The sequence below is a fragment of the Chrysoperla carnea genome, chromosome 5 (genome assembly GCF_905475395.1).
Source record: "Chrysoperla carnea chromosome 5, inChrCarn1.1, whole genome shotgun sequence".
Taxonomy (NCBI): domain Eukaryota; kingdom Metazoa; phylum Arthropoda; class Insecta; order Neuroptera; family Chrysopidae; genus Chrysoperla; species Chrysoperla carnea.
Genome location: NC_058341.1, coordinates 8,370,411 through 8,390,393, shown reverse-complemented (window position 1 = coordinate 8,390,393; position 19,983 = coordinate 8,370,411). Strand labels below are relative to the sequence as shown.

The following is a 19,983-nucleotide window of genomic DNA, read 5'->3' as shown; positions in this document are numbered from 1 at the left end:
TGAGTTTGATCTGAATGCACCCCAATGGTTTACATATGATATTTTTATGCAATTTATTTTTTAAAAAATAAATCGAATAGAAATGGCAGTGACAGCAAATTCTGTCAGACAACAACTTATTAATATTGCCAATTCTGCAGGTTCTCATAAAGACCAAGCCGATAAGTAAGTTTCAAAAACCTTTTTTTGATCTTGGAGTAGATATTTGTGAAATTTTACGTTTTAAATAAATTTTTTTTCAGATACCGGAGTACTCTTGAATCGATATTAACGAGTTCAGGAAGTGAACTTATTGAGGCTTTGCAAGTGTTTATTGAAGCAAGTACGTAATTTACATTTACAACTAAACATAAAGAAAATTAATGTTATATGATTTCTCTTTTTTTTCTGAATGTTTTAGTTGTAAACGAGAATGTGAGTTTAGTTATTTCACGGCAAATTTTAACCGATGTTAGTACACAGTTAACAAATCTACCAGATAATGAATCGAAAGTTGTATCACATTATACGTTGGATAAAGTTCAACCACGGGTTATTTCATTTGAGGAACAGGTGGCTAGTATTCGACAACATTTAGCTAATATTTATGAACGGAATCAATGTTGGAAAGAAGCTGCAAATGTTCTGGTTGGAATACCTTTGGAGACAGGCCAAAAGTAAGTTTTTATCTGGGAATTATAAACCCTAAAATCTAGTTGCTTTGACTTTAAGATCAGTAGTTCTCGAGGCACCATCGAAAATATCAAAAATATATGACTTTATTCAATATTTCGGGCGATATCATAGAAAATACTCGATTAATTGTTAAATGAATCCTATTTTTGAATTTTTTGGGTCAAAAATGCTCTAGAAACCAAGTTTTATCAAATTCCAAAACAAATAATTTTTTTTGTGAATTTTTGGATTTTTTTAAAGGGGTACCCCTTAGGAAAATTCAAAAAATTCGAGCAAAATTTGTTGTCTCCTATTTTGATAAAACTCGGTGTCTAAGGTAATTTTGACCCATAAAATACAAAAATCGTGTTTATTGGTTGATTGGATACCTAGTTTTGGAGATATGGTCCAAAATCCATTGTAAAGAGAGCTTTTTTGAATCGATTTTAGGATATTTCTTGGAACATATTTGTCTAATAGCCAAACAAACTGAATTTCTATCAGTTTTGACTCTAATTATCCACAAAAACCTCCAAAAATACAAAAATCGTGTTTATTTGAAGATTGGATACATAATATCGTCCAAAATCCATTATAAAGAGAGAATATTCGAATCGGTTTTAAGCTATTTCTTAGAAAATATTTGTCTACTAGACAATTAAACTGGATTTTTATGAATTTGGACTCTATTTATTCAAGAAAAATCCCCAAAAAGAACATAATTCGTATTTATTTGAAGATTGGATACATAATCTCGGAGATATCGTCAAAAATCCATTATAAAGAGAGATTTTTCAAATCGATTTTAGGCTATTTCATAGAAAATATTTGTCTACTAGTCAAAGAAATGGATTTTTATGAATTTTAAACTTTAATTATTCAAAAATGATTTGTTTAAAATAACGTTTTCATGTTACAGACAATATTCCGTGGATTATAAATTAGACACTTACTTAAAAATCGCCCGTCTATATTTAGAAGACGATGATCCAGTTCAAGCGGAAGCATTCATAAATCGTGCATCACTTCTTCAAGCCGAATCAAAAAATGAACAACTCCAAATATATTACAAAGTATGCTATGCTCGTGTACTAGATTATCGTCGAAAATTCATTGAAGCCGCTCAAAGATACAATGAGTTATCGTATCGAGTCATCATACACGAAGATGAACGATTAACCGCTTTACGTAACGCCCTTATCTGTACGGTATTAGCATCGGCTGGACAACAACGAAGCCGTATGTTAGCGACACTTTTCAAAGACGAACGTTGTCAACAATTACCAGCGTATTCCATCCTAGAGAAAATGTATTTGGATCGTATTATTCGTAAATCTGAGCTACAAGAATTTGAAGCTTTACTTCAACCACATCAAAAAGCTTGTACAATTGATGGTTCCACAATTTTGGATCGGGCTATTATTGAACATAATTTATTATCGGCCAGCAAATTGTATAATAATATTACGTTTGAAGAGCTTGGTGCTTTATTGGAGATACCGCCAATTAAAGCTGAGAAAATTGCATCACAAATGATTACAGAATCTCGAATGAATGGTTATATTGATCAGATTGATTCGATTGTTCATTTTGAAAGTAAGTTCATAAAGGGATTAAATGAGCCAAGTAGAGCAGGGTGTCTCAAAATAATCCCCCTGGGGAAAAAATGTAATTTACAGCCAAGAGTTGCAATATTGGCATTCCAATTTCTTTTGATTAGTTTAATCTTACACACAAAATAGAGATCATTTTAACCAATATAAAGGGGATCATTTAACCCGTAACGACAAGTTTGAATATCGTCATAAAAACTGACATTTTCTTTTTATATTTTAGCTAGAGAAGTTTTACCTCAATGGGATAAACAAATACAATCATTATGCTATCAAGTCAACTCAATTATCGAGAAAATATCAAATTCAGAGCCAGAATGGATTTCAAAAGTGATGGAAAATGAAATGGTTCATTAAATATAATTCATGTTTTTTGCTCATAAATAATTTTTTTGTATTAATTTTGTTCGATTAATAAACACAATACTTATCACATGAATGTCTTTTTATTTTGAAATCATTTTCCAAAAATTGATAACAGGAAAGGAGATAATAGGTTTTGTATTTTCCAATCTCAAACAAGAACGAAACTTTTGCTGTTTTTTTTTGCAGGTTTGTTTACAGGTGCACGTGCAAGGTAAGTAAAAAATTTGATAGGATTCACGATACTGAGACAATAGGTAGGTATGTTTTCCCATTGAGGTGTATGCTCTTTGTATCATCCAGCGACTAGTGAAGAGTTCTACGAGAAGTAAATGAGATGATACACAAAATATAATCATTTAAAACTCCTAATTTAACAAAGAGGAAGATACTTTATTAATATTAAGAGAAAAATTAAATCTATCCAATTCTAGGTTACGTCATAAATTAAATGAAAATATTCGAAATAACAGACCTACTGTTTACTCATAATATTCAGAATAACTTATTACCTATTGTCTTTGAATAGTAAGAAAATTATATGAGTAGGAATACAATCAAATATTATTCATAGACTGAAATAATAAACTTCTATATAGAATCATGTATATTATAAATCTATCGTTTTATCAGAATGATTTTCAAGAATGTAAATATTATTATTCAATTTTAAAAATATTTAATTAATAAGTTTATAAGAAATTTGGATAAAATATTGAGAGTTAAAGAAAATATTAAGTGTAAAATATTGAGAAAATATTCGGATAAAATATTTATTAGTCTATGATTTAGAAATTTAAAGAAAAAGTTGGGATGTTTTTTGATATTAACTATATGCAACTTACAATACATTTGAGTAATGAAAATCATATATAATAAATAATATATGATATTAAGTATAGGCAACTTACAATACATTTGAGTAAAGAAAATCATATATAATAAATAATATATGATATTAAGTATAGGCAACTTACAATACATTTGAGTAATGAATATCATATATAACAAATAATATATGAGTAATAAAATCATAAAATCATAGACTAATTGTAATTCAAATCACTTTGATTATAATTAAGAATACATAATTCCTTGACCTTGAAAGCAAATGACCTCCTACTTCTTAAAGTCCAATATTTTTATACCTTTTTTGAAACCCTTCTCATTTTTATTATTTTTTAAACATTATGGACAATTTGTCATGTAAATATAGGTACTAGTTAGGCCGTGTTAGAAATTTCCTAAACTTAATGTTAAAAAGGTATTTGTTCGAATTCTAGGTAAATATTTATATAGATACATGATGTTTTTAACACAGAATAATAAACCTAAACGAATTGGGGTTAATATTCCGACGTAGTTCAAGTATAGAGGTAAAAAAAACCGGTTATAATTAATATGTTTTATGTTGTATGTAAATTTGAATAAAAGAATTAAAAATACATGATACATTTGAATTTTGAGAGCTTTTTATAAAAGCATTTATTATTATTTTCTTAAATCATTCAGTTGAATCCACCTTTCGTGTGTCTACTTATACCGTTGGAAAATTACCGTTGGAAAATGATGTATTTTTATTAATTAAAAGTGAAATGTTTTTTTCTATACAATTAATTAGTGGAGTCAAAGAATTAGATAATTTTTAAAATAACAATTGTAGGTATTATGAGCGTAAAATTTGATGAGTAACCATATTGAAAATTTCGACTTTATATACTAATTATGGAAGTCTAAACGATTTTATCGACTTCCAGAAAAAATACAAGCGGCAGAAAACCAGAAAGACTGATGTTTACGAAAAAATGTTTCAAACAAAAGTTGTTTATTTTTTTATAAGGAACTTTTTTTACATTAAAACTTTTGTTCTATCTCTAACGGCTTACAAGATGCAGCCCGGCTTACTATCTCTAACGGCTTACGTCCTGAGCACGCTATAAAAATATCAGCTTAATATCTGTTTTCGTTTTTGAGTTATCGTGATGACAGACAGACGGATAACCTAATAACCTTTTGTAGCATCAATATTTTTAAGCGTTACAAACTTGGGACTAATCTTAGGATACCTTGATATATTTCATATATACATGTATAAAAAGTATTCCACTTTTTAGCAAATTGAGTTTCCTCAATTTTTTCCGCAAGGAAACTCAAATATTCATCGATCCTACTTAATAGATGTCAAAAATGACCACCGTTAAACGGTCGCAATTTAAGCCCGATTTGAATAAAATTTGGTACCAAGAAGAATTGAATGGTCATAAGTTCGTTAATAAGTAAAAATCGATCGATAAACAAGGGGAGGAAGATGCGAAGCATAAAATTTTGTACATTTTTGTATTTTTTGATCAGTTTAAACTTTTAAAGCATAAAAGTACTCTTGTCTAAATGCAATACTTGATTTTAAGAAAAATGTGTTGTTATTTTTTATCTACTCAGTGACTCCACTACATTTTATTTATTTTTTAATCCCACTTAAAAATCTACACACGATTATAGATACAAAATTTGAATAATCTTTCAGTATAAAAGAACCAATAATAGTAAAATTAAATTTTTATCAAGGTCCTTTAATTAATCATATAATCCACGAGAGGCAAGACGCGTTCAAATGTTGATAAACAAATTAAGAATACAAATTTTAGTAAAAACTTAAAATAATTTCGTGGATAATGTATTTAGTGATTGGTTTAATTTTATTTGTGTTGGCGTTAATTTTATGGGCGAATCGGGAACATTGGCAACTACGAATATATAAACATGTAAAAGATATTCCTGGTCCACCGTCAATACCATTTGTTGGAAATATTTTGCCTTATGTGGGTACTTTAGGTAAATTATTTTAGATTATTTATTTATTTTTTTCGGATTCTAAAAGTTTTGTTTCTATAAATCGGCATGCATTTTTTTTTTAGAATATAATTAATATTTTAAACCATTTTTAGATAGCTTTTATCTGGAATTAAAATTTTTGAGATGTTTATAAGAAGCGTTTTCAGTGGGTGCTTTTTTAAGTTGACATTTGCTTGAAATTAGAAAAATAACTTTTATTGATAAAAATACATTAAGCGAAAACTGTTGGGCGTGTAGGCGTACATCTTACGCAGACATTAAACTTGACCTACGTTTTCAAACTCAATGAAGAGCTCACTCTATTCTATACCTGGTAATCGATAGATGAATACTTTAAATTAGAAAGTTGTTATTGATTAAAATTGTAAAATAATTGTTCCAAACAGTTTAGACAAAAACGGACTGAAAAGTTTTACCCAAAATTGTTTTTTTCGTATCAAAATTGTTATTTCGTATGATTGTTTCTGGCAAATCCAGGCACTTTTCGAAAAAATGTTTCCCATAAATCCAATAAAAGCAGTTTGTTTTTCTATAAAGACCATTTTTGTCCAAATGCCAGTATAAACTATGTGCCTTTGAATCTAATATTTTCGAGTAATTTTCAAAATATCGAAAATTGAAAATTTTGTTTAATTATTTAGCTTTCGATATTTCGAAAACCAAGGGCAGATATCGAAAAATGTTATTCTTATTTTTCGTCAACATTCATCAAGCTATAATAAAATTCATAATCACAATTTAGAATAATTACAAATAATTTCAACCACAAGTCTAAAATTGCCTTGGCGTTCGTACTGCCTTAACAAAATTACAAGGCTTTGGACAGAAAATAAGAAATTATTCATTGATGGTAATGGATTTTGTTAACAGGAATTAATAAATATTTCTAACTATGTGACTATGTCATTTGCAAAATTGATAGCGTCTTTTATTTTTATGGTGATTAACTTTGCACTCCTGTCTATTAGTCAAGGATAAATTGCTTTAATATCTAATCACTGTATTCCTTTTTTTGTATTAAGAATAAATGTATGCAAATGTAAATCTGGACTTTGTTTATAATGTTTACAACTTTTTTTTATACAAAATTAATTGTTACAATAATAGTAGATATATGTAATTATTAAATACGATAGTTATTTTTAAAATGATAGACCTTCGCTGATTCTTGACCATGGCTTCTTAAGGATGTACTAGCGCAGGGGCAATGTTGGATAAAAGGCTTGGTTGTTTATTTTATATGTAGTTGGACTAAGTCTAAATGAATCCTGAAAATTTTAGGGGGAGGTTGCCCGATTGCTTAAATAAATGAATGAATTCAAAAGCAGGCATATTTAATATTGGTTTTATGGGAAAACGGTAAATGGATGATATGTTTTTATAAATATCACGGTTTTATGGCTCCATACCAAAAGGGTGCCAATGACAACCAGAATTACAAAATCGACCCGCATACCCGTATTTTTAAGTACCTATAAAAATGGTTTTTAAAAATATTCTAGTGAAGGAAGTCAAAAAAATAAATTAGCACTTCCGATTATTTTGAAATGTACAATGGCATGCCTAAAATGAATAAATAAATAAATACTTAATTAATTTGCTGTTAATTATTATTATTGTCTTTTTTTGTGGTTTAAAAGTAAAAAAAACAGTAATTAAGAATTTTTTTTCCTATTGAACTTAAAAAAAAAATTAATTAATTTTAATGTGTAATCGAAAGTACTTTAATTATTGGCATATCATATTTCATCACTAGTCGCATCTTTATTTCGACAGAAATGGTTCCGTACCATAATTTTATCTCATGTAATTAATACTAAATACCTTTTCAAGCGTTGTGGAATCACGGTAAAACTACAAATAGGCAATTATATCGCAATTTAGAGGGATACCATATTGACTTAATAGCTTTAGGTTTTTTCTCATAACGTTGTGTTAAAACTGTATTTTAAATTTTCCGGTACCTAAATGACGTTCCTCGTTAAGTGACGAAATTATTTGAGACTTCCGTTTCAATTTTTAGGGTGGAATTTTCAAGAATAAATTGAAAAGAATAGGTTTTTTAAGCTAATTTTTTCTTACTTTTTCAGATGTTATATGGAAACATGCACGTAATTTAGCTATTGAATATGATGGATTGTATAAAATTTGGGCTGGGAATCGTTGTGCTATATTTATATCAGATCCAAATTATAATGAGGTTAGTAACTACATTTCAATGGTCCCGGTCGTGCAGAAAATTCAAAAGTTATGTCTGTGGCCTACTTAATTTGAGGTTGCCAGAGCATTTTCCGAGTTTGCAAATTAATTCTAAAACGGTTGCCGAAATAAACCACTTCTCTAAAAAATATCCTATTATTGTAACGGGATGAAAAAAAAAGATAATTTTAGAACCCAATGCCTTATACTTTTCAAGAAAATTGTTAGAAAAGTCATGAATAATTTTTTTTCCAAAATTTTTAATTGAATATTTCTTTTAGATTATATTATCAAGTACCAAAAATATTGAGAAAAGTGAACCATATAACTTATTAGAAAGTTGGCTAGGACAGGGTTTATTAATCAGTGGCGGTGAGCATAAAAATTTATTACGCAAGTGTTTATTTAAAAATTCACAAAACTGTCTTTTTATATAGGTGAAAAATGGAAATCTCGACGAAAGATTTTAACGCCAGCATTTCATTTTCATATTTTAAAACAATTTATAAATGTTTTTGAGGAACAAAGTGATCGAACGGTAAAAATGATCCGAGAAGAATGTGATAAACCATACACAAATGTGATTCCTTTGGCTGCGGAGCATGCGTTGTGCGCATTATGTGGTTGGTAATAATATGGCAAAAAAATGAATTTGTATGGTTTTAAACAGGATATTGTTTTTGTTGTAGAAACTACAATGGGAATTAAAATGGATAATTATGAAAATTTACAGGATTTTAACAGATATAAAGAAGCTATTTATCAGTAAGTATTTTTACAAGCGTGGATTCTAAACATTTGCTGTAGGTACTTCTGAATGTGTTTCCCTTCTGGCTTGCTGTCGTTGAACCCCTTGATTGGTTGAACAAACACTAAAATTTAGCTAATTTTTTAGCTGAAGTCGTTTTTTGTCTCCATTTTGGCAAAGAATCATTTTTAGAATAATCAAAAATCCCAGAATATCATTCTTCGTTCTTTTACGATATTTTTATAGCATTTTATTACATTTACGTCATACAAATTGCCTAGTTGAATAAAATATGAAAAAAAAACCATTCGATAATCAATACTGTCTATACATGGTATTTAAACAAATAACTACGTTAATTGTTTGTTTTCAATTGTTTTATTTTCAGATTTGGTCATTTATTTATGGATCGTGTGAAAAATCCACTTTTGTACTCTGAAAAGATATATTCTTTTACTCCAATGGCACGCGTTACAAAGAAATTATATGGCATATTAAAAAAATTCACTTTGAGAGTAATCGATGAACGATTAGCTAGTTGGGATGACGAACAAAAGAAAATTATGACAAGTGCGTCAGGGAAACAACTTTATCCAATGTTGGATATACTTATTACGGAAATGAAAAACGGTGGTGATATTAATTATGATGGAATACGTGAAGAAGTTGATACGTTTATGTTTGAAGTAAATTAAATTTAGTTTCAAAAGCCAAAGTCTTTGATGATGTAATATTCGTTGTTATTTGTTTTACAGGGGCATGATACGACTTCAATGGGTTTGAGCTTTTTATTGATGCTATTAGCACAACATCCTGAAGTACAGGTACGAAAATTTAAAATACAAATAAAACGGTATAAGATATCAAATACTACTTCTTTTTAATTTAGACCTTTGATAATGATATTTTCATTTAAAAATGATTTCATGTAATGTTTTCGCAGTATAGTCCAATCACGCATTAAGTTTTCACCTCGGAATTAGCTGAATATTTGAAAAAATTTAGTGGATATTTCAGAAACTACTATTTCAATTATCAAAATATATATTTGTCCTCTAAACGGCATATTAACTACGCCTTGTTTTGGTGAATCTCGACAAAATTTCGTTTTCATTTTCAGGAAAAGATTTTAGAAGAACAAAACCAAATATTTAATGGAGACAATCGCATAGCTACCTATGAAGATTTACAGAATATGAAATATTTAGAAATGGTTATCAAAGAAAGTTTACGATTATATCCAGCAGTTCCTGTACTCGGCCGAAAAGTAACTGAGGATGTACAACTAGGTAGGTATTGAAAAAAAAAACTTCCGAAGTTCCGTGTTCTTTATGTGCCCAAAGCTTCCTGATTGTGCATGCCCAATTTTATTACTTTGGATATTTATTTTTAGAGAGTTATTGATGCGAAAAAATTTAAATTGCAAATTCATGATAAATTGCAATTAACCTTCAGTTTGAAATATTTTATGTTCATTTAATAAATTTCTCAAAAATTTTTTTACAATTATATCTGCTTGTTCATCTCATGATATCAATAATAAAAGATGCAGTAACTTCCAGGAAAAATTTCTGCTTTTACACACTAGCAGTTTTTAAGTGATCAATCAATAATTTTTGCAGTGCATATGCTTTCAGTTTGTTCCACTCTGTATTTTAGACCATGACCGTTATCTGCAGGGTTCGGAAGCTGTTCTGGAGACATCCGTAGCTAAAAAAGTATAACAACCGAAGAGACTAAATTTTATTCTTGGTTTACACGTTTCAAAAGATGATTACTAATTCTTTAAAAAAATATTCATATAGTTATTGAAAAATTGTTTATTTAGGACCATACACAATTCCGGCGGATGTACAAGTTTATATCGTTGTTTTCGATACACATCATAATCCAAATTATTGGCCAGATCCATATAAATTTGATCCGGATCGATTTTTACCTGATAATTGTGCAAAGCGACATCCATTTGCGTATATTCCATTCAGTGCTGGATCCAGAAATTGTATAGGTTTGTACAAATCAGTCTGTAAAATTCTACAATACTCGAAATAAAATTTGTTATGATAATTTTTTTTTCTCTTTTTTAGGACAACGGTTTGTAATGTTAGAAATGAAATCGTTCGTAACAAAAATATTACGAGAATATATTTTAGAACCTGTGGATGATTTAAGTAAAGTGGTTATGAAAATTGATTTAGTTATACGACCGTTAAACGATAATTTACGTGTGAAATTTCGTAGACGGAATGATAATAATAATTCAAAATAATGGTTTTTTATTTATTATTTTATTTTTTTATTTAAATTAGATTTTTTATTATCAATAAATATTTTTTTATAAAACTGTGTTTCAAATTTTCTTTAAATAAAATTACGAGGTCAAATCTTCTAAATCCAAAAACTTCTGAACCCAATCAACTCCTCTATAGTCGATAAACTCAACCCAACTAACTTCGGGCTTATAAAATTATCGGCCTATTTTTTCCGGGTCAATTTTTCCGATTACCATAACACATACTTGGATAACAAAATCAATGGTAAATCTATTTTCAGTAAAGAATAACTTCACTGATCAACTCTTACCTCGGTATGCCCATATGAGTACGCTACTGTTAAACTAAGATTAACTGTCCTGATTTAAAAATAGAATAGATAATTTTTTCAAAAGGTCGTAATTTTTTATGATCTATAATAAAAAAAGTTGTGCCCAACTGTAAAGATAACAAAATTGTGTTTAGAAAATTTAAAATAGAAAAATAGAGGCCTGATTATTTACTTTATTCAATTCAATAGATTTCTTGTGTCTAGAAAATTACAAGTTTGAAAATAGGAGGTCACATTATTTGCATACTTTATTTATTTATAGATTAATTAAATAATTATCATAGGTGCTAATTACATAAACGACACGTGAAGCCTAAAGGGAAGCTGAATTATTTATTTTAATTTTTCAGTTCAAGGTAGTATTGAAGAAAAATTATATTTTTTAACACATTTTCATTTAAATCTCACTTGCATGTCAGTTTATTTGTTAATTTATGTTTTAATTGATTGTTTATGCTTTTTTTCATGTTTAAACGGAGCATGGAAGCAATGCGATATTTTTAAATACAAGTGCGATTTAAACTACTATTATGGTAGAAGCGCAGGGTACTTAAACCGTATATTATAATTGTAATATCCTATTTAATTTCCCGATGCTTCCACCATTATTTAATATAATCTCTATTTCTCAATGTTGTTTTAAAGTTTAAAAATAAAAGACACGAAAATCTGATTAATTTTGCCATTGAATAACAACAAGTTTATGAGGTATCGACTGAAGAAATTGCTTCGGTATATCACCCTTAGAATATCACCCTCAGAAACTAGTCACCCTATTGTCAAATGAACTCAACTTTTTTATTGTCTTGGTTAAAATGACCCAAGAAAATGATTTTTGTCCAAATCAGCAGCAAAAAAATCGAGAAAAATCTCTTTAGAAAAATTTAAAAAAATTTTTGTCTTGGAATTTGATATAACTTAGTTTATTAGGTAATTTTGACCCAAAAACTAGAAAAATTAGGTTCATATTCACAGTTGGGTGAATAGTCTTTGAAATACTTCGAATACATTGAAATTTTCTCCCAAATATACCAAAATCGAGCAAATTGAACGATTTGGTGAATATTTTTTGAGACATCGCCTAAAATCCTGTACGGTAAGTTCTTATTTCGGAATTATTCTGAAGACATTTTAAAAAATACCCTTTTAATACCCCTATAAAAAATACCGAATTTAATTTTCCTTTCCCGAAAAATGTTGTCTTGTATTTTGAGCCACATTAAAGCCAGACATTGAGACACACTGTAACATGACATTTTTATTTGGCACACCCTATTTATTTTTATGCACTTTTCAGTGATTATAATAAATTGTAGAAGTAATTTTTAGACCGTGAGCGCATAATGAAGCGAAATGTCATTGATTCTTTTCCTGCCCTTAATTCATAAAGGGAAGTTTGCTTATAAAGAAAAATCCGTTTTTAATCATGGCTTGAAAAAAGTTGGAACCTAATTATGGCGATGAATTTTCAGAAATTTTAATTTCTTAGAGAGACTGTAGCAAGTTAGCCACCTTTTGGTAGCTAGGAGTTCCAAAAATGTACTTGTAAGACTGCTGTGAATCAGTGTCGCAATAATAGAAGTTTAACTTGCGTTAAAAAATAATATTTTAATTACTTACATGCGTACTTTGTTACTGAGTGTCAGTGACGTAATTTGATCTCATGATTGATCTAATATCAGATATTTCATCCTTTTTTGTCAAATGATTATCTTATTGAATGAATAGTCTAAGCATTACTCAGCCAGTTCTATAAATGCTGTTCAAAAAATATAGATTGGAAAATTTGAACTGGTTTTTTCAATTACCAATCATTCAAATCGCAAACAAAAAGAATCATAGAAATTTCGATTCACTATGAGCTTACGGGTCCATAGTTTTTATCAAATGTTAGATTTTTTTTTATATTCATAATTATATTTAAAAAAAAAATCTTATTAATAAATAATTAAGTTTTATCAGCATGAATTCTATTAATTTATTGATACTATTACTTTGAATACATAATAATGTAAATTATTTCTAATTCTCTAGTACTCTATTTGAATAATCTCTTGTTTTTCGTTTGTTGCAAGTGAAAAATGTATTTTATTATACAATTTTTAGCACAAGCATTATTAAGTGTAATATTGGTGTTTATTATTACTATATTATTAATAATATGGAAATATCCGATACATTGGAAATATCGTATATATAAACTTGGACAAGATATTCCTGGTCCGCCATCAATACCATTCATTGGGAACTTTATACCATTTCTTGGACCTCTAGGTAATACATATAACATAAACTTTTTAACCGACTTCAAACAAAAACGGAGGAGGTTATCAATTCGACTGTATTTTTTTTTATGTTTGTTACCTCAGAACTTTTGACTGGGTGAACTGATTTTGATAATTCTTTATTTATTTGAAAGCTAGTGCTTCTCGTGTGGTCCCATTTCATTTTGGTCGAGTTCTGATAACGATATCCATGAGAAAATCATAAAAGTCTTAAATTTGCATTCAGTATACACGACAAGAGGATGAATAACTCAATATCACGCCAACCGATTTCGATGATTCTTTTTTTAGTGATAAATTAGTTAGTGCATTTCAGGTTTACTAAAAAACACAAAATAAAAAAACTTTTAACAAAAAGAAAACCGACTTCAAAAGAAAAACTTTTCCAAAACAAATTAATATGCACTAAAAAGTTTGTAAAATTAGTAAATTTTTATGTTCTAGACCACATTTGGCGTATTTTTCGAAAACTCAGTCTCCATTATAATGGAATCTTTAAAGTATGGACACTAAATCGGTTTTCAGTATTTATTTCAGAACCAGACTATGTTGAAGTAAGTTATCTATTTTTATTTTATAAATGTGTTTTTCTTTTCAAATTGATTTTATTTATTAAATAAAACTTTATCTTTTAGGTTTTACTTTCAAGTGCTAAAAATTTACGGAAAAGTGAAGCATATGACTTTTTAGAGCTTTGGTTAGGATCAGGATTATTAATAAGTGATGGTATTGTTTATTTTTATTATTGAATATTATTGTTATAAAAACGTGAATGTTTTAAATTTTAAGTGCCTAAAGCCCCGATCTCATGATTTGATTATAATCGAACGAATAAGTTTTAAGTTAGTTTTTGTTCACAGGTTTCTATAGAAACTTATTTAATTTTCCTTAACAAAATTCTTATTTTTATACCCTGTGTATATGAAATATATATCAAGGTATACTTATTTTAGTCCCAAGTTTGTAACGCGTAGAAATATTGATGATACAAGCAAAATTTTGGTATAGGTTTTCATAAAAACACCTAATACGTCCATTTTCGCTTGTACGTCGTTCTGTCCGTCTGTCATCACGATAACTCAAAAACGAAAAGAGATATCAAGCTGAAATTTGACTTCCTAAATGAGCAACAAAGGTCAATTGGGTCTTGAGTCCGTAAGATCCAGCTTGTAAACCGTAAGAGAAAGAACAAAAGTTTAAATTAAAAAAACGTTTCTTTATAAAACAACTTTTATTTGAAACATTTTTTTGTAAACATCATTGTTTATCCATGAGGGTGAAAATTATTAGGACAAAACTTTGCTAGAAAGTTCAGAATTTTCTTTAATAATTGGATTTTTATTTAAATATAGGTGACAAATGGAAATCACGACGTAAACTTTTAACACCAGCATTTCATTTTAATATTTTAAAACAATTTGTGACCGTTTTTGAGGAACAAAGTGAACGTACCGTTCAAATAATCCGTAAAGAATGTGATAAACCATTTACAAATGTGATTCCAATTTCAACAGAACATGCGTTGGGCGCATTATGTGGTTCGTATTTTTATCTTTGAGTATTTTTTAATAAATGTTTTGGGTATAACAAATGCTTTTTTCTAAGTGAAAATTTTTTGTAAAAATAGCCGTGTAGTTCTTTGCGAAGCCTGCATATTAAATATGTACCATCTAATTTTACCAATAATTTTACATGGCGTCAAAAGTACTAACTTTCTTTACAAACACGAGCAAATAAAAAAGGATTAACTTAATATGACTTCGCCATTATATTATTTATAAAATATTAAAAATGAACATTAATTATTAATCAATCATTATTATCAATAAAAGAAGAAATAATTTTGTCTATTTATTATCACTTTTAGAAACAACAATGGGAATAAAAATGAACTTTGATGATAATAACTCAGAATTTATAAAATATAAAAATGCTATTTATCAGTAAGTTTATTGTTTTTGTTTATTAATTTTATCTTTTGATTCATACGCGTATCTAGCTTTAGGCTCAACGAGGGCAAATTAGAATATATAGTTTAAAAATGATCATAAATTCAACAGATGTGTTGATATATTAAGGATGTATGAGCATGACAACAATGTTTGATTTAAAGGCCCAAAATTTGTTTGTAGGTAGTCTTTTACTCAAAGAATATGTGGTTAAAATTTCAGCTTAGGTATCCGTGCAAATTTTTAAGAAAAAAGTTATTAGAAATTGATATAAAATACATTGGCTCTTATGGAGGAATCTCAAAAACGACATATTTTGGAAGTTTTTGATAATTTTCATTTGGAATGAATGAAAACAAATTAAAAAAAAACTTTTTAATAGAAAGTAAACATATTAGCAATGAATTAGAAAAGAAAAAAACTAAGTGTCTCCGTCCATATAAGGGATATAAGAGCAGGGTAGATTAAGGGATGAAATTATTTTTATCTTATTTTCAACTTTGATGATGAATTTTGTTATAACTTCATGAATGTAGACGAAAAATAAGAATAAAATTTTTCGATATGTGTCTTGGTTTTCGAAATATCGAAAGCTAAATAATGAAACAAAATTTTCAATTTTCGATATTTTGAAAATTAAGCCAAATATCGAAAAATGTTATTCTTACTTTTCGTCTTATATCGTCAAGTAATAATATAAATTTATCATCAAAATTGAAAATATCTATTTTTAAATTTGTGCCCCCACTATCATGCTCATACATCCTTAACGCATACTTAGCTAACTAGATTTACGGTAACTCCAAGTTCAGGTCGAGAAAAGCTACTACTAGATGGATTTTAATGAAACTTTACAGTAATCTAGCTCATATATCAGAATAACACATAGGCTATAACTGGGTGCATCATTTTAATCCATTATGGCTAATAACTGATTTTGCAGTTAACCATTAAAAAATAACTTTCAGAGTTTCAGAGTTTGATGGGGGATATCATGTTCTGATATCAGATTCGACCTTGTTCTTCGGGTTGCTTTGTCAATATAGATCCTAAAAAATAAGAGATAGAATAAAACTTTAACATCAAAGACATTACATTTTCCTTCTTCAGATTAATTCTCCCTTCTCAAAGCATTTAAAAAAAAAAAAAAAACATCAAAATAGAATCCGCTATTGAGGACTGCCGAGTAAAAACATTCATTGATGCGATTATAAAGCAAAATTTTGAAAATTATACCAATAAACTTTAAAATTTCTCGAGTTTCTTTCTAGAAAATCTCTCGAGAAATTTTAAATATTACAAACACGATATTATTTTTAAATTTTTGCTTTATTTTAAAGGTTCAGAAACAAGAAACCCTAATTTCGGTTTTGGAGAAAAGGCTACCGGAGTTTCTATACGGAGAATGTGAAACTTCTAATATAAAGGCACTTAACAATCTTGGCCTCTCGGAAGACGACAGTTTAGAATTCGATAATTATTCGATGAGCTGACATAAAAATTGAAACATTTACTTTTTGCAGTTTTGGTGAAATATTTATGGAACGTATTACAAAGCCCATATTCTACTCACAATTTTTGTTTGAACTATCCTCAATGGGTAAAATCACGACCAAAATAATTACAACATTAAGGAATTTCACATTGAATGTGATTGATGAACGTTTAAATAATTGGGAAACACGAAATCAGCAAATGATTAAAAGTGCATCGGGTAAAAAATTATTACCAATGATGGATATATTAATTACAGAAATGAAAAATGGTGCAAATATCGATTATAATGGGATAGTTGAAGAGGTTGATACATTTATGTTTGAGGTAATTCAAAAAAAGATCTTTTAGATCAGTTCATAGCCAGAAAATGGGTCGAATATTGAATCTATACGCAACTAGAATAATAATATTTTCTTCTTAAATCTAAACGAAATTTATGTCAATATGAAACAGAAAGTGCTTAACAAATCCCAAGGTACCAACTGGAACCATTTAGGATCCAGTTAACTTCTCTAAATTACTATTATTAAAAAAAAAAATGTCATCAGTAAAATTATTACTTATTTACTGGTAATATAAATTTTTTAAAGTTGTCATATTTGAGTGGTTCTAGAACTGAATAAAAAACCAAATTAACCTAAAAAAGTATGGCCCAGCTTAGAAATATATTGGCCCAAGAAGGCTCGTAAAAAAATATTATTATAAATCAATATTTTCCATCCATGGTAGTAGGGACAAAAATTTAAAAAAATATATATTTTCAATTTTGATGGTGAATTATGTTATAACTTGACAATAAAAGACGAAAAGAATGAATACAATTTTTCGATATACTTATCTGGATTAATTTTCAAAATATCGAAAATTGAAAATTTTGTTTAATTATTTCGATATTTCGAAAATAAGGCAGATATTGAAAAATTTCATTCGTATTTAAGTTATAACCAAATTTATCATCAAAGTTGAAATTATTTCAACCAGAAGTCTAAACTTGCCTTAGCGCTGGAACTACCTTAATCATTTTATATTATTCTTTTGCAGGGACATGATACAACTTCAATGGGGATAAGCTTTATGTTAATGTTATTAGCAAGTGAGCCAGAAGTACAGGTAAAGATTACAAAAACATTTTTGATTTCTTTAACTTAGAATGCCATCTGATTTTTTTTGTAAAAATTAGAATTGCTTGCTAAAAATTCGTTGAATTTCTTTTTGCAGGATAAAATTTTAGAAGAACAAAATTCCATATTTCATGGTTCAACAAGAATGGCAACGTATGAGGAGCTACAAAACATGGAATACTTAGAAAGAGTGATCAAAGAAAGTTTACGACTCTGTCCTCCTGTGCCAGTAATTGGAAGGCGATTGGAAGAAGACTTACAAATGGGTAAACATTTTTAAGGAACTAAATTTTACTGAATTTTACACAAAACTTGTTTTCTGTTCTAGGACAATATATTATACCAAAAGAATCATATCTATATGTATCAATATACGATTTACATCATAATCCAAAATATTGGGATCAACCAGAAAAATTTGATCCAGATCGTTTTTTACCAGACAATGCAGCACAGCGACATCCATTCGCATACGTTCCGTTTAGTGCCGGTTCTAGAAATTGTATTGGACAACGTTTTGTAATGTTAGAAATGAAATCATTTGTATCAAAAGTAATTCGTGAATATATTCTCGAACCTGTGGATACATTAGAAACGATTCCATTAAAAGTTGATTTAGTAATGCGACCCGTAAATGGTGTAAAAGTGAAATTTAGACGAAGGAAATAGACAATAATTCTAACGAAAATGTAAAATATATTTCTATTTGTTTTAAGGTCTTTTTTGTTTAATTTTAGATCAATTAAAATTCTATAGTTTTATAATTTTTTTTTAATCGTTTAATTCGTACCTTTTTTTTCGTGAATTGGGTCATTGATATCGTACGTGTCACATTATCCATAAAAATGTAAGAGCATGACTTGATACGAAACAAAATTTGAAAGTTGAAAGTTAAATTAAATTAAAATTTACATAATAAGCAATCATGGCATGGACCAGCTATGAGGGAAGGCGAATCGCCAAAAGCCTGATGGGTAAAGGAAACTCGCTCAGTAACAGAGCCGAGGAGATCTTGAAACTAAACAGAGCTGATATTAGAGTCATCGTAGAGTTACTCACAGGGCATGATAACCTGCACAAGTTCCAACATTAGATTTGAAAAAGACAATCTCCCGTGTGTGACAGATGCGGAGAAAATTCAGAAGAAACATCGATCCACTTTCTCTATTCATACAGCACCGAAGGAAATGGTTTATTCCGCCCATAGTCGAACCAGAAGAAATTAGGAAACTCAGCGCTAGGCAAATCCTGGGTTTCAGTACATCAGTTGGTTATAATAGCCACTGAAAAGCGTAGCGGGGATAGAGTACAAGGGTCTACTTGGCTAGGTGCTCTGAACCATTGTTTCGAGGCGCGATCCTCGTGCATGGCCCGCTAACCTCCATACCCATACCCATAATAAGCAATCAAAGTTATAAAGTTATAAGCAATCAAAGATTGATGCCCTTTTCTTTCTTGCAAAAATTAAATAATAATAGAGTTTTATAATCTTTATGGCCATATCATACAATGACATCAATATATTCCTTTTTGTTTAATTAAGAGTTTTAAACATTCATATTTTTAGTACAGTTAATAAGCCGGGATGCATTGGAAAAGTTGGGAAACAGTACCGATTTTAATGAAACTTTTTTTAAAAGATCCCAAGGAACATTCAGTAAACTTAATCTAGTCATAGAAGGGCAATAATACCAAGTAGTGGGCATATGTTACCCAAAATTTTTTTGAAATGCTTATTTTGCTTTAAAATTGATATCTTTTTCGTCACTGAATACGATTCCGATGTCAGGTTACACGCACTTTGTCTCGTATTCCGAAAATAAAACGAAAAAAGTGATTTTGCTTTCGTAAATGAGCAATATCGGTCAATTGGGTCTTTATTTCATAGGACCCATCTTTGTAAACCGTTAGAGAACAAAAATTTAAATATAAAAAATGTTTCTTATATTAATAAACAAATTTTGTTTTAACTATTTTTTTTAACATCACTGTTTTTCCATTTTCCAACTTTGGTGGAAACTTTCTACAAAACTAGAAAAAATGGGAAGTTGAAATTTGCGTAGCGCAGGACCTGCGTTAGCGAATTGCTTCAGAGAT

At 28.8% G+C, this 19,983-nt stretch overlaps 2 protein-coding genes across 2 annotated transcripts; both read left to right on the top strand.

Annotated features, from left to right (window-relative positions):
• The first annotated feature begins 28 nt into the window (after window positions 1-28).
• On the top strand, window positions 29-2,702 carry LOC123299905 (COP9 signalosome complex subunit 4). Its single transcript, XM_044882315.1, has 5 exons — window positions 29-165; window positions 243-322; window positions 401-656; window positions 1,574-2,250; window positions 2,491-2,702. The coding sequence occupies exons 1-5, from the start codon at window positions 83-85 to the stop codon at window positions 2,622-2,624; spliced, it is 1,230 nt and encodes a 409-aa protein (XP_044738250.1). The 5' UTR covers window positions 29-82; the 3' UTR covers window positions 2,625-2,702.
• Window positions 2,703-5,179: 2,477 nt separating this feature from the next.
• On the top strand, window positions 5,180-18,593 carry LOC123300433. Its single transcript, XM_044883006.1, has 19 exons — window positions 5,180-5,462; window positions 7,574-7,683; window positions 7,964-8,054; window positions 8,120-8,305; window positions 8,372-8,447; window positions 8,819-9,116; window positions 9,186-9,254; window positions 9,551-9,719; window positions 10,259-10,438; window positions 10,518-10,696; window positions 13,125-13,308; window positions 13,764-13,873; window positions 13,955-14,045; window positions 14,672-14,857; window positions 15,187-15,262; window positions 16,792-17,089; window positions 17,807-17,875; window positions 17,984-18,152; window positions 18,215-18,593. The coding sequence occupies exons 1-19, from the start codon at window positions 5,303-5,305 to the stop codon at window positions 18,553-18,555; spliced, it is 3,042 nt and encodes a 1,013-aa protein (XP_044738941.1). The 5' UTR covers window positions 5,180-5,302; the 3' UTR covers window positions 18,556-18,593.
• Window positions 18,594-19,983: the final 1,390 nt, after the last annotated feature.